Here is a 13,330-nt window from a genome sequence, read left to right on the forward strand (position 1 = left end):
AAAATTAGTGCACACAATGTCTATATTCAAGTCTAAAATCCAGCAGAATATCCCCACATGTAATAACATCCAACTAGTCTCATATTATCAAAAAGAGAAAGTATGATTTCTTGCATCTCTGTTTCTAGACAGTAACACTGTTCACATACAAAGAGGTGTACCTGAACTAGTTCTGACTATGTATTGTCAATCAAAGAGCAGAATTAACACAGATCAAGGGCAGACACACCTTCCCCAGTAAGAACTTTATAAAGTGAATAAATAGACATGCAGAAAAATTTTGAAAACTAGACTAATTTTTAAATAATTTTTAAAAAGTTTATGATAACTACTTTTCACAGATGCAACACCAAAGATCTTCCTTAATACCCTGTATTCATGCTCAAAGTAATTATTTGTGTGTTACGTGTAAGAACAGTTTCTTAGCCAAGCATATTGGTAGGAAGTTTTTTTAACACAAAGTTTTGTACCACAAACAAAAAGTCTGATATGACATGTACAACTACCGTAGGAACTAAACGACTATCTAAAGAAGACACACATGTTCTCCATATTTTAACTTTGTTTATATTAGTATGCAAGTATAGGGGTTCTGACACTGATGGAGAAATAACCATTCATTGAAATATTCCCACAAATCTTACTTGTTCCCAAAAATGTATTGGTTTATCGGCTGCAACAAAAACAATCTTTCAATTACCAACCCCATATTGTTCCAGTTTTTTGACTAATGTAAAACATATTAAGTAAATACAACCACATATTTTTCTTATAGTGTAAAAATGTCCTTTATGCTACAAAACAAAACAAGCTGACAAGTACATTATTTACCTTAGCATTACTTAGAGAGAATACTTTAGATTTTTCAATGTCTCAAAATGGATTATTTAAATCTGATATCAATTTAAAAGGCACAAAATACTTTCATCATTATTATAGGTTGTTTTATTTTTAATTCAAATCAAAATTAACAATTGTACTGATGACAAAACTAAGGAGTTTTAAGTTCCAAAAGAAGTACCTCAAAGTTAGAAATTACCTCTTTGCACTATAAAGTTGAAAATTTCTATTTAATGAAACTCAATAATTAAAGCTAACTTTGATTATTTTTATGAAGTAAAAATTATGATTTTTTAAAATAAAACCTTTTAATTTTAACACTAGAAAATGGCAATAAAATTATTATTCTGGTAACTGTAGTATCTTATTACAACAGACTTACTAAAATATACTTGAATTATAGAGTAATGCAGACAAACAAAGCCAGTGTATGATAGTTTCATAGAGGCAAAAAAATTAAGAGCATGCAAAAAGTTTGCTGATATTATTTTCTTAAAGTCTCAGTACTGCAAAGTACTACAAAAGAAAATTGTTAGACAGTTGTATAATAGAGTTTATTTCCTCAGAGGATTTTGTGTACATCTGGTGACAGATGTTTGTAGAAAAATAAAAGTTGCTACAACAAGCAAAACAGAACATAATTAGTTTTATGAAACTGTTTTAATGGTTCTTATATGTTTTACAAAACTTTGCTTGCATTTCATCACATGCTTTTTAAACTCAATTTATGCTCTAAGAAACACTGAAGTCATGCTTTACTGTTTCTCTTAATGTGACATACAACATTTTGTACTTGGTATCAGATGTCATGTAGCAGGTTTTGTAAGGCAGAGTGAAAAAACATTAATGCTGCTCATGCTTAAATAAGAAATTGTCTGGCATGGGCAACACTTTCAAAGCTTGTTCAAACATGTGTTATACTTGTCTGTGGCCAGAGATTAGATGCACATGTATTTTGTTTAAATTGACACTGTTGACAAGTCCTGATTATATGCCTTTGAAAAGCCTCTCAAAGAAAGAACTTGTGATAAAAACACCCACTAGCATGCCCCCTTTAAATCCAAAGTTATTCTCTTCTTCCTATCCATTGTAGTGTACACTAATATTGATATGATTGTAAAACACGCACTAATATTTAATGTACCACATAATCAACAATTAAAGTTAAATATGTAGATTAATGAAATATTTTACAAGTGTGTATGTATGTATGATATTATTTTAATAAATTGAAAAGTTTGTGTTTATCACTGACATTACTATGTGTTTTAACTAAAAGATCAACTGCTGAAAACTATTACAAAGACAAAATGTAAGAAAATAGATAAGGTAGCACAACTTAATGACTGTCCACGCATAACTGAAGATTCTTTGTATGAAAGAACAAAACTGAATATTTTTAGTTCTCATGATTTATTTAAAAACTCATAGAATACTTTTTATTTTATTTAGTGCTTAGATCTAAACCTATCTAGTACATTCTCTTTTCTTTTAACTAGTTCTGTCTTCTCTTGTTTCTTTTTTATCGTTTCTTGGAGAAGTTTCTATTATGGGAAAGAAAAAAAAACATATATATATATATATAGTAGCTCTATATATTCACAATGTTAGTAAACATACTGAAAATATGATCTGAAAGGATTTATTTTAATAAATTAAAATGCAATTATTACAAAATTTAAAATTTATCTATTTTTAACTTAAAATACAAAAACTAAAATCCTTAAACAAATATATAACATGTATGAATGAAAAAATCATTAACAATACAATTTTATTTTTAATGTAAGATAGAAAAACTGAAATTCTTAAAAAGAATACAAGTATAACTGAAAAACATGGTAATAAAATTTAAACTGAACAATATTATACATTATTATATATAATGAAAAGAATACAAGTCAAGACACATCTAACAGTATCTCACACAAACTTTCTTTATGAAGGTTACAAAAATGTGTATTATTTTAGGTAAATAAAGTAGAATTCAAATGCAAAAGTATAATTGAGCACAAAATACGAACTTGTAAAGACTATAGCAGAAAGGTACAGAAACAAAAACATCAAATTGGAATTTGACCACTGGTACAACCAAACATCACTCCACAAGTTGTACCACATTTTGCTTTAGACTGATAACAATGCACTGTAATCTTATATTATATTGTTAATAAAAAATTCAATAAAGAATGTGTTTATTGCATTGTAATATTGCATATAACAAAAACCATAAATTAAAAACTGTGATACAAACACACACACACATTTTAAAATAAAATTTATCTTTCTTACATCTGTAATTCCAAAGAGTGAAGCATCCTCTTTACAGTTTATGTTTACAACTGGATACTTGTAAGGTAAGGAAAATGTTTTTATCTTCAATATTTGAAATGTAATGTTTAAACTATAAAAGTGCAAGATGCTGTTAAACATTAAGAATATGCTTTGCTCACATTAAAAGTAACGTTTTGACAGCTTGCAAAGAAAAATGCAAAATTCAAATCTTTTAATACCAGTGCAGCACACAAATATTTAACAATAACTAACAGCATTTTAAAGAAGATATTTTTTGTTTAGAAGGTTTGCAAACACTGTCATGTGTAAACTGGTAATTGTAACCCAATGAAAAAAAAGACAAACATGCAGAATTTTTTAGATTAAATCATACCTTTAAATCTAAATCACACAATAATTACAAAAATGTAACCAATATTGTTTTAAAACAGTTTTAGGCAGATTTGAAGTATTATCATATAACATGAGTGTATAAATAGTTGATGATATGGGCCTTGAATTGAGATTTGATTTCTCACATTTGAATTTTCCATAAATACTGCATCTCCAAGTATTTCTTTGTTTTGAATTCGTGCAAAGCTACTCAAGGGCTATTTGCACTAGCTGTCCCTAATTTAGCAGTGTAAAACTAGAGGGAAGGCAGCTAGTCATCAACACCACCAACAACTCTTGGGCTACTTTTTTTCCAACAAATAGTGGGATTGGCCGTCACATTATAATGCCATCACGGCTGAAAGGGGCAATCATGTTTGGTGCGACCGGGATTCAAACCTGCGACCCTTGGATTACGAGTCGAATGCCTTAACACGCTTGGCCATACCAGGCTGGTCTCCAAGTAAAGTGTTATGCCTTGTAAATTAGCCAACACTGTGATATCTAAGTTATGTTCCAATAAACATATGAATGTGTTGGATGGTTATCAGCATTATGATTGTTACACTTCAATGATTATTGCTTAAATAACTGGGGTATCTGCACCAAACAGCTGGTAAAAAAATAAAGTAAAATCATTGAAATATGTAAAAATTATTCATTCTAAAACAAGACATAGTACAATTAAAATCTTAAACAGAGTTAAAAGAAACCAAGATCCCTTAAAAATTTAAAAACACAACAGAGATGGATGGTGTTACCATCACCAATGACACTGTCCAATGTAAATGGTGAACCCATGGTAAAAATATGTTTAAAATGGTGCCATCACTCTGTGTGTTACATAGACCACACAATGGTGCATTAGCAACAGATAAAAGAAAGCAATGAGTTAAAAAACTGTGACCAATGCATAGCCTAGTCAAGATAACGTCCTCCTTCCGATCCTTACAGAAGCAAAATGGCCAAAAAGCAATAGAAGGTTTGATTTGGAAAAGCTTGTTATCTCATTACGCAGTCAGAGTAAACTGCCAACTGGTGTGGAGCCAAGCTTTGAATACAGGACCATAATCCATGTATGGAACAGTTACAGCGGTGATAGTTCCACAGCAGACAGACTTAGCTACGATGTCATTCCCTGAGCGAGTTCATTCCCTGAATATCAACACTGCCCAATATCCAGAAAAACTTGATAGAAGTAGATGATAGAGAGAAATGGGCCAGTCAGTTTTGAATATCAATGAAAACAGGATGAGAACTAATGTGAAGCAATTTCAGGGCCAACAGAGAGCTAAGAAAGTTAGTACAAATAGTACAGTTTGTGTACTGTATAGCTTCTATGTGGTCTAAGGCAAGTGAAATGGCATACAATTCTGCAGTGAACAAAGAAACTGTGGGAAATTCTGTGTGCAACAAACCATGGCAGAACCCACAAAGTCACCTGATTTGAACCATCCATATAAATGGAAATGAAAGGATAGTTAAAAAGTTGTTCAGCAAATAGAAGATGACACTTCCAATTGAGAGTATCTGCCTTCTTCAAATAACTCAAAGAAAGGTCATGGGATGGTAATTATCCATAGTGAGATGGGCTGATCAGTTAATACAGCTATGTTATCCAAGGACAGACCCAATTCATTGAACTGCACCTGGATACAAAGGCAAAAAGAAACAGTGGCAGATAATCTATTCTGAAAAAAGCATGACCCAGTGAGGAAAGAAAACACAACCATGGGTGGGATGCTGTGGTAAGGATTGAAGTTTTGAAGCATACAGTAAAGGTATAGAGGAAGTTCATGAGACTCAGTGTATAAACTCTGGACTGGAGAAGTGCAGAAGGCCCCTAATAGTGAACAGGGTCCAACAGTTTCAAGGCCAAGGTCCTAGCAGAGCCACAGACCAGAAACCCATAGTCCAGTTTTGATCGAAGAAGGGCACAATAGATTTTTAGCACAGAATATTGATCTGCTCCCCAAGAAGTGGAAGAGGGAACACAGAGGATGTTCAGTGACCTGGTACACTTGACGCTTAGCTACTTGATGTGTGGAATAAAGGTCAACTTATGGTCCAAGATAAGCCTTGAGAAATTTGCCTCAGGGACCACAGAAAGCACAACTTCTCTAAGACAGAGCTCAGAATCTGGGTAAATACCCTATTGGCAGCAGAAGTGCATGCAAGTGGTTCTCGAGTGAGAAAAGGTAAAACTGTTTGCTGTGGTCCTCATCAGTAAGTGAGTGAGGGTAGTCTGTATCTGCTGTTCAATAAGCCTCATGCTCGACAACTGACACAAAATGTGGAAGTCATTAACACAGAGACCATTGGCAACTGGAGGGAAAGTTGTACATTGATGGCAGAAATAATTATAATAAAAACTGTAATGTTCAAAACATAGTCCTGAGAGACTCCAAGTTCCTGTAGGAAAGTTCAAACCCACATGGACTTGGAATTGCCAGTTCATTAAAAAAAGGGGAAATGGCCATGCAATCCATACAAGTGGAGGTCTTGCAAGATGCGATACCTCCACACTGTATCATAAGCTTTCTAAAGATCACAAAATACAGAAAGGCTTCCCTGATTGAAGTTTCAAGTCGAATCAGGTGGTCCATGGTGGAGCACTGCCATTGGAATTCACAGTGTGTGGGTGAGAGAAGGTTGTTTGTTTCAAGGAACCACACAAGACAAGCATCAACCATCTTACAGAGACAGCTTGTCAAAGCAATCAGACAGAAGTTTGAAGGAATCTTGTGATCCTTCACAGGCTTAGGAAAAGGGATTACAAAGGTATGGCATCCTTCTGCCAGATCTGGTTAAAAATAACAAGAAGAATAGCAAGATGGGCAGGAGAGAAATGGTACACTATCTCATAATGAATATCATTGGGTCTCACTGATGTACTGCCAGATCAATGAAGAGCAAGCATAAAGAGCTACTTACAGTCACAGAAATGATCAGCTGAAAAAGAAGGAGGCGATAGCTCTACCCGTGTCTTGATGGCTAAGACAATAGCTTCTCCTAAGGAATTCAGGGTAGCATGGGAATTAACCTCAATGGGTATATCCCCAATTCTCTTTGAATTAAGAGGAGTTTAGTGTGTTGTGGTGAAAATGTTTCCACCAAAATGTCTCCAGAGTGTAACTTTCTTACTGACTTGGGGAGCCAACAAGCCCTTCTAATCCCTTTTGAATAAAAAAGGGAGACATCTGCCCTAAGGATTTCTCAGATAATGAGTGCAAAATTAGAAATCTAGGTGCATAAACAAAGTGTGATAGTGATTGTTGAACAGTCATCTATTTCTGGCCATTTACCAATTATCATTTTTTTCTCAATTTTATTTATTTTTCTTCATGAATGAAATTATCCATAATAAAGTATGAAGTTTCAGTGCCCACTGTCACCACCCACAATAGAGCCCTATGAGAGGAAGCACTATAATGCCAAACAAGGACACTGCAGCAATGCCAAGGTTTATATATGCATGGAAGTGTAAGGACATCTGGCTGTGTTTTTTTCAATTAATTTTTGTTAAACAATATGGGGGGAATTCAGACAACTTCTAGATTTCCACCTATTTATAAAACATTAAATAATATTTTATCACAACTAAGTAGTAAGTATTAGAAATATCAGGAGTAAACATTGAGAGTTCAAAATACGTGAAAAATAAAAAAATTATTTTCATTCATTTTAGTATAACACAAAACTTGCATAGTCAAAAATATGGTGACACATCTAGATAGATAAAACTCTATCAAATTTTAGCCTTTGATTCCTGAAGTATAATAACTTGTCAGCATCACAATAGTTTCGCTATGGGTATCATTTCCCTGAAAGGTGGTCAAAAGCCACCAAAAGTAGCCATCTGTTTTGACCACTCACAGTGCTATACAGCAGTGTATTGTCTGTAAGTCAGTCAGTAGCCACTAAAATGACATTACACAAGGGATGCTTAATGCTGCAATTTGCACTTTCATGACATCAGTAAAACATGCACATGCCATGAATCATGAGAAGTGTGTAGGCTACAGCATAATATGACATATGAAGTGAAAAAACAAGAAAAAAAGTTTCTCTTAATTGTAGTTTTATTTAAACTTGTAACAGAACAGTTTTAGAGAACCTGAGGAATTACATCTGTTATACCTGTATTTAAGATGTACTTGTGTATATTTTACTTAAAACCTAAAAAGCTTTCATACTGGAATAAAATATACAAGATTTTAACTGTGGACCTAACTATTTAAAATAAAACACAAAAATTTAGTTTCTATTTATCATCAGTGCTGTTTTTTCTAAACTTACCCTTTTTCCTTGTTCTTTAACATCAACAATTCTCTTTTGTATTTTCGAAGGATTTGTTTTTCTCTTATTCTTTTTTTGGAGTTCAAGCTCAATGTCCAAAGGTTTCACATACTAAATTATAAATTAAAGTTTAAAGTTTTCACTTTTGCAACAAATGATCTTTAGGTTTTATATTTATCTCATAACTTTATCATAATTCATAATTTCCAGACACAAAAAACAACAACAAAATATTCACTTCTATATTGCCCAAAGAACATTTTGCTTGTTGGCATGAGTTTGACTTTATCAAAAGAAAATAACATTCTAATAGCATCTAACATATTTAAAACCAACTCATACACACACCTCTGATGTCATATAATTAATGTAAAATTCATGTTTAAAATCTGAGCTTCCATTAGTATAATTACAGACAAAAAGCACATTAATAAACCTTATTGTATAGAACACAAAATACAACATGCATACTGAAAGTGTTTTAATGTAATACTATACATCTAAAAATAAAAATAATTTAAAATTTGTAATTGTAATATACAGTAATCTGTTTTATATCTGCTTTAATGACTCAAATTATATAAAAAATATTTGTGGTTATTCAGCTTCCATGCTGTAATGTTGCCAACACAAGATGTTGGATACACAAGACTGTTCAGTTTAACAGTTACTGTATAGTTTATTTAGTGATTTAATATTCAATACTTATTTAGTTTTTATAACAACAGTATAAAAAGTTAACTATTTTAAAAGCAATAGTTAGGACAAGTTTTGTCATGTAGTTTAACTGCTGTATTAGGTTTTTGTAATATTGTTGATACCATCTTTCTTAAACCTTCCAAGTTTTCTCATTGTGTTTAATATTGTTGTTGCTAGATATAACTAGATTTTTCTATCATGTGCTGTGTGTGTGTGTGTGTGTGTGCAGTTACAGAAGTTAGTTCAGGAAAGTCGAGTCAGTGAAAGTAAACAATAAGAAAAAGTGACGATAGACTGAGTGACTGTCAGTTTAGTGGTGACAGTAAAGTGAAAATTTCACAGTTTGTATTGTAACAATAGAGAAAAATAATCGATCTTGGGTTTGAGAGTAATTGAACCAGCCAGTGTGGACTTTTGTAGCTTATGTTGTCATATAGTTTAACTGCTGTATTAAGCATCTGTAATATCTTTTACATCATCTTATTTAAAGCTTCTAAGTTTTCTCAGTATGTTTAATACTGTTGTTATAAGAGGGCTAAATATTACTAAATCTTTCTGTTGTGCTATATATATATGTATTTGCAGTTGCAGAAATTAGTTCACAAAAGTTAAGTGAGTCAGCAACAATTAACAAAAAAAGTGAAGTTTAACTGTGATTGTCAGTTTAGCTGTAATGGTAATTTTTTAAAGTGAAAGTTTCACAGTTTGTATTGTAACAACAGAGATAGAGAAAAATAACTTGTCTTAACAATTGGGTTCTAAAGTAACTGAACCAGTCTGTGTAGACTTTTGACACAAAAGATAATTATTTAAAGCTCTAGATAGATCTGTGGTAACCTATGGGCCAACCTCAAATTGATTTTTATGGTTTGTATAACGTCTTGTGTATATTCACAAAATTTTAGAAGCTTTCAGTATCTATTATGTCTTTTGTAGACGAAAAGTGAGAATTAAAAATAAAGTATTTTAACTAAAAATCTCTCTGTGAAAGTATGGAGTTAACATGTTGACTGCTTTTAGCACAAAGATATTTTTATTTTAATGTTAAAATTGCTTTTATTTCAAGTGAAAATTGTAAAATTTCATTTACATAACCTGAAAATGTCATTTTTTTTTTCAGTAATACTGTATCTTATCTGTCATTTTCTTTACCCTAACTACACAGTCAGTCAATTTGAGAAACCTACTAGTTACCATGAATAAATCTGAATTACCCTTTTTTTTTTCTTTCTAGAACAACTGCAAATTATAACAGAAAACATTATGGTATCAAATTATAAGCTACCTGTGAGCAAACCTTTCTCAAGCTTACCAAATCTAACCTAATAACTTTCTATTTTTTACATCTAAGTTACTTTTATAAATATATATAAAGAATACACCTGTAAAAAGTATGGTACTTAGTTGGGTCATATTTTGCTTTTCCTCCCAACTGTCAATGAAATTTAAGCCTACTTTTTTATACAAATGGTACTACTACACTGAATTTATCTCAGAAATACGTTCATTACAATGAGTTATTCTCAGAAGGATGGCAAATAAATAATGGAAAAGGGATACCTAGAGAACAAATGCTACATTTCTCATGCTAGGTGAGATGTAGAAATTTTTTCAAAATATTTCTTTACAAAATTTGTTTTCTTTGTTTTTTGGAATTTTGCGTAAAGCTACAAGAGGGCTATCTGCACTAGCCATCCCTAATTTTGCAGTATACAACTAGAGGGAAGGCAGCTAGTCATTACAACCCACTGCCAACTCTTGGGCTACTGTTTTACGAATAAATAGTGGGATTGACTGTCACATTATAATGCCTCCACAGCTGAAAGGGCGAGCATGTTTAGTGCAACGGGAATTTGAACACGCAACCCTCAGGTTACGAGTTGAATGCCTTAACTCACCTGGCCATGCCGGGCCTACAATTAAGAACTTAAAACATATAAAATTAAGAATGGATTTATTAGCTAAGTTTTGTTGTCAGTTTATTTGTATGCAATGATTATAAAGTTGCTTAATTCAATTTTGAATACTACTCTCTCAGAAGTCATGAAATGAGTACTTTGACCTACCTGTATTAAGAAAATTAACCCTGGAGATGTCTTACTTGACTAGTAAGTAACTAGATTATGGGTATAAATGTATGCTATGACCAACTTTAGCCTATAATACATTATGCTGAACTTGTGACTGATGGGACTTCCTTGATCTTGTACTGGAATGGGGACTTTGATACAAAAAATAAAATTCTGGATGTGTCTGGTTATCTTACTTTTGGGCTAGCCAGTAGTTTTTACACCTTCTGTTTGCTTTTTCTTACACTGCCAGTACAATTGAAGACTATTAAAATCAGATACTAAATAAATCAGCCAGAAGACCAGGTGATAGCTAAACTATCATCTAATATCAATGAAGCAGATATCAGACTAGAAAACATAGGTAGAATCACTACAAGCACTCATGTAAAAGGTCTGGCACCAGAAAGCTGCAGTGCATTATGATTTCCCAAAGAATCATGTAAGTGTGTGTATTATGTTCTTCATTTACATTATTTCATATTACAATATGAAGCCATTCTTAAAAGAAACAAAAAAAGAAGTAATTTATATTAATTTTTTATTGGTGGTTATGAGGATGGTCAAATTTTTCAGTCTTGTGTAGAGTTAGTATACAAAAAGAAACAGATAAAATGCAATGTTACAGAAAAAACATTTGAAATTTATTTAGGATGTTTCGGAGATTACACAAATGATGAATAAAAACATTTTTAATATTACCATGAACAGCACTTTACACTTGAGGTATTCAACTTTTTGACTCCTTATATTAACCCTTTTGCAACAGGCTCAGTATAATATACTTGAGTTCATCTACAGATCTACACACATTAAGTATCTGCACTATAACTTTTGATGCAGTATGTGTATCTTTACAAAACTTGGTAGACTTTGGGTAAAGACTACAATTTTTGAAAACAAAAAATCAAATTTTTCAATGAGATATTATTACTAAAGATTTGTTTGTGAAAACAGAGAGTGTTTCATTACTAGTTTGAATGCAAGGTAATTTCATGTTATGATGAAAAAAAAAACTAAAACTATTCATCACTCCAAAAATCAAATATTACTTGTGTAATTTCTAAACCTCCTAAACACATTTCAACTGTTTGTTTCCAGTAAGACTATATATTGTATGTTATTTTTTATATTCTAACTATGTGGGGTCTGTTACTTAACCAACCTTGTAACCATTGTAAAAAAATTGGTAAATAAACATAAATAATGCTTCTTTCATGCGAGAATGATCATGTATTATAACATGAAAATGCAAAGTAGCTTAATTCTCATAATGCTATATATTTATCTATATATTACTTTTTATTATATTTACATTCCACTCATGCCCAGCTAACATTACATAGCTTGCACTGATGCAGTGCACGTGCACTCATGTTACATATCCAATAATATAAAACTGACTTTTAATCTTTCCTGTCTTGGCTGTGTTTTAAGTTTTAGTGGACTAGTATTTGGTAATATACAGTCAAATTTTAATTACAATACATTATATATGTATATAGATTATTACTATTTAGAAACAAGTTATTACACTCACATTTCTTAAAATATAAAACAATAAACCAAGAAGTAAAGCAACCAATTGTCTCTTCTTGCTATGAACTTTGAACTTGGTTGCTGTTTGACATATATTGCTAAACCTTTTAAAATTTTGCACGTGGAGGGTATCAAACAATTTTTTAGGTTATATATATGTGTATATATATATATACCGTTGAATAATCAAAAAATCATAAATAACTATATTGATAGCAAAGAATTCCACTGTGATTTATTTATTAAGCTTAGTAACTAAAATGTATTTAGGATTAAAAAATATGAAACTTTGAGCAGATGAATACCACCAATACTTGTAGTAATATTTGTTTCATCTGAAAATACTACAGACTAATGTGTATTACCTCCATCTCAGATCATATTACTGATTTTTTATTTCATATTTATAAATAAAATTTTCATATTTATGAAAATTAAGAAAATAGTTACTGTACTTTATAACATTCAATAACAGTGAACAACATACCAACAGTTTTTTCTTGTTTTCAATCTTATCCTGTAATGTGGGGATGTCTACTTCACCAATTTTTCCAGGATTAAGACAAATTAGCTCTGGCGAAACCTAGAACAGAAATACCAATCAAATAACTTCAACCAGTAAATGCACAAAACAGATATAATAAAAAATTGTCAATAAAACAAAACTCCAACTCTTACAAACATATGCCTATGCACGTTTAATATTATACACCAAAGCTGACAAAAGCTTTAACAGTTTTATATGTATGTATAAAAATTAAACCATAAATTAGATATAAATTGTACTACTTGGTACTTTGTCAATGAAGAAAGAACACAAAACGTTATAAACAAATACTATGGAAAAACAATATTTCCACATAATTCCACAAATAATTATTAAAACTAAAGTATTTACAAATTCTTCAAAGAATAGTTTATGTACTGTTACTAACTTGTATATTGTACCATGTATTAAAATATATATGAACAGGTATATATGCAAAAACGGCAATATATTTCTCTATAAGTGGGTTTTCTCGAGATCAATGACATATGAACAGGTATTTTGAAATATAAGGCTGCAAAAGTTTGACTACACAATAATATTGTGCTTGTATTCATAACAGGTACAGTACATGTTTCAACCACTTTTCTTTATCATACTAAACCAATACAATAAAGTTATTCAATTTACTCTAGATATCACTAACTTCTTATTCTATTAAGTAACTCAA

General features: G+C 31.4%; 1 protein-coding gene across 2 annotated transcripts in view; it reads right to left on the bottom strand.

The window, feature by feature from the left end:
• Window positions 1-2,236: 2,236 nt before the first annotated feature.
• LOC143240029 (WD repeat-containing protein 46) overlaps window positions 2,237-13,330 on the bottom strand; it is an 87,271-nt gene continuing 76,177 nt past the window's right edge. For both annotated transcript variants that reach the window (XM_076481795.1, XM_076481805.1), the window contains 3 exons: window positions 12,601-12,696; window positions 7,807-7,917; window positions 2,237-2,384 (listed from right to left, as the gene is read on the bottom strand). In XM_076481795.1, the coding sequence (XP_076337910.1) occupies window positions 2,289-2,384; window positions 7,807-7,917; window positions 12,601-12,696 (303 nt within the window). In that variant the 3' untranslated portion in view covers window positions 2,237-2,288. The remainder of the gene's footprint in view (window positions 2,385-7,806; window positions 7,918-12,600; window positions 12,697-13,330) is intronic.

Source organism: Tachypleus tridentatus, chromosome 2, assembly GCF_004210375.1.
Source record: "Tachypleus tridentatus isolate NWPU-2018 chromosome 2, ASM421037v1, whole genome shotgun sequence".
Classification (NCBI taxonomy): domain Eukaryota; kingdom Metazoa; phylum Arthropoda; class Merostomata; order Xiphosura; family Limulidae; genus Tachypleus; species Tachypleus tridentatus.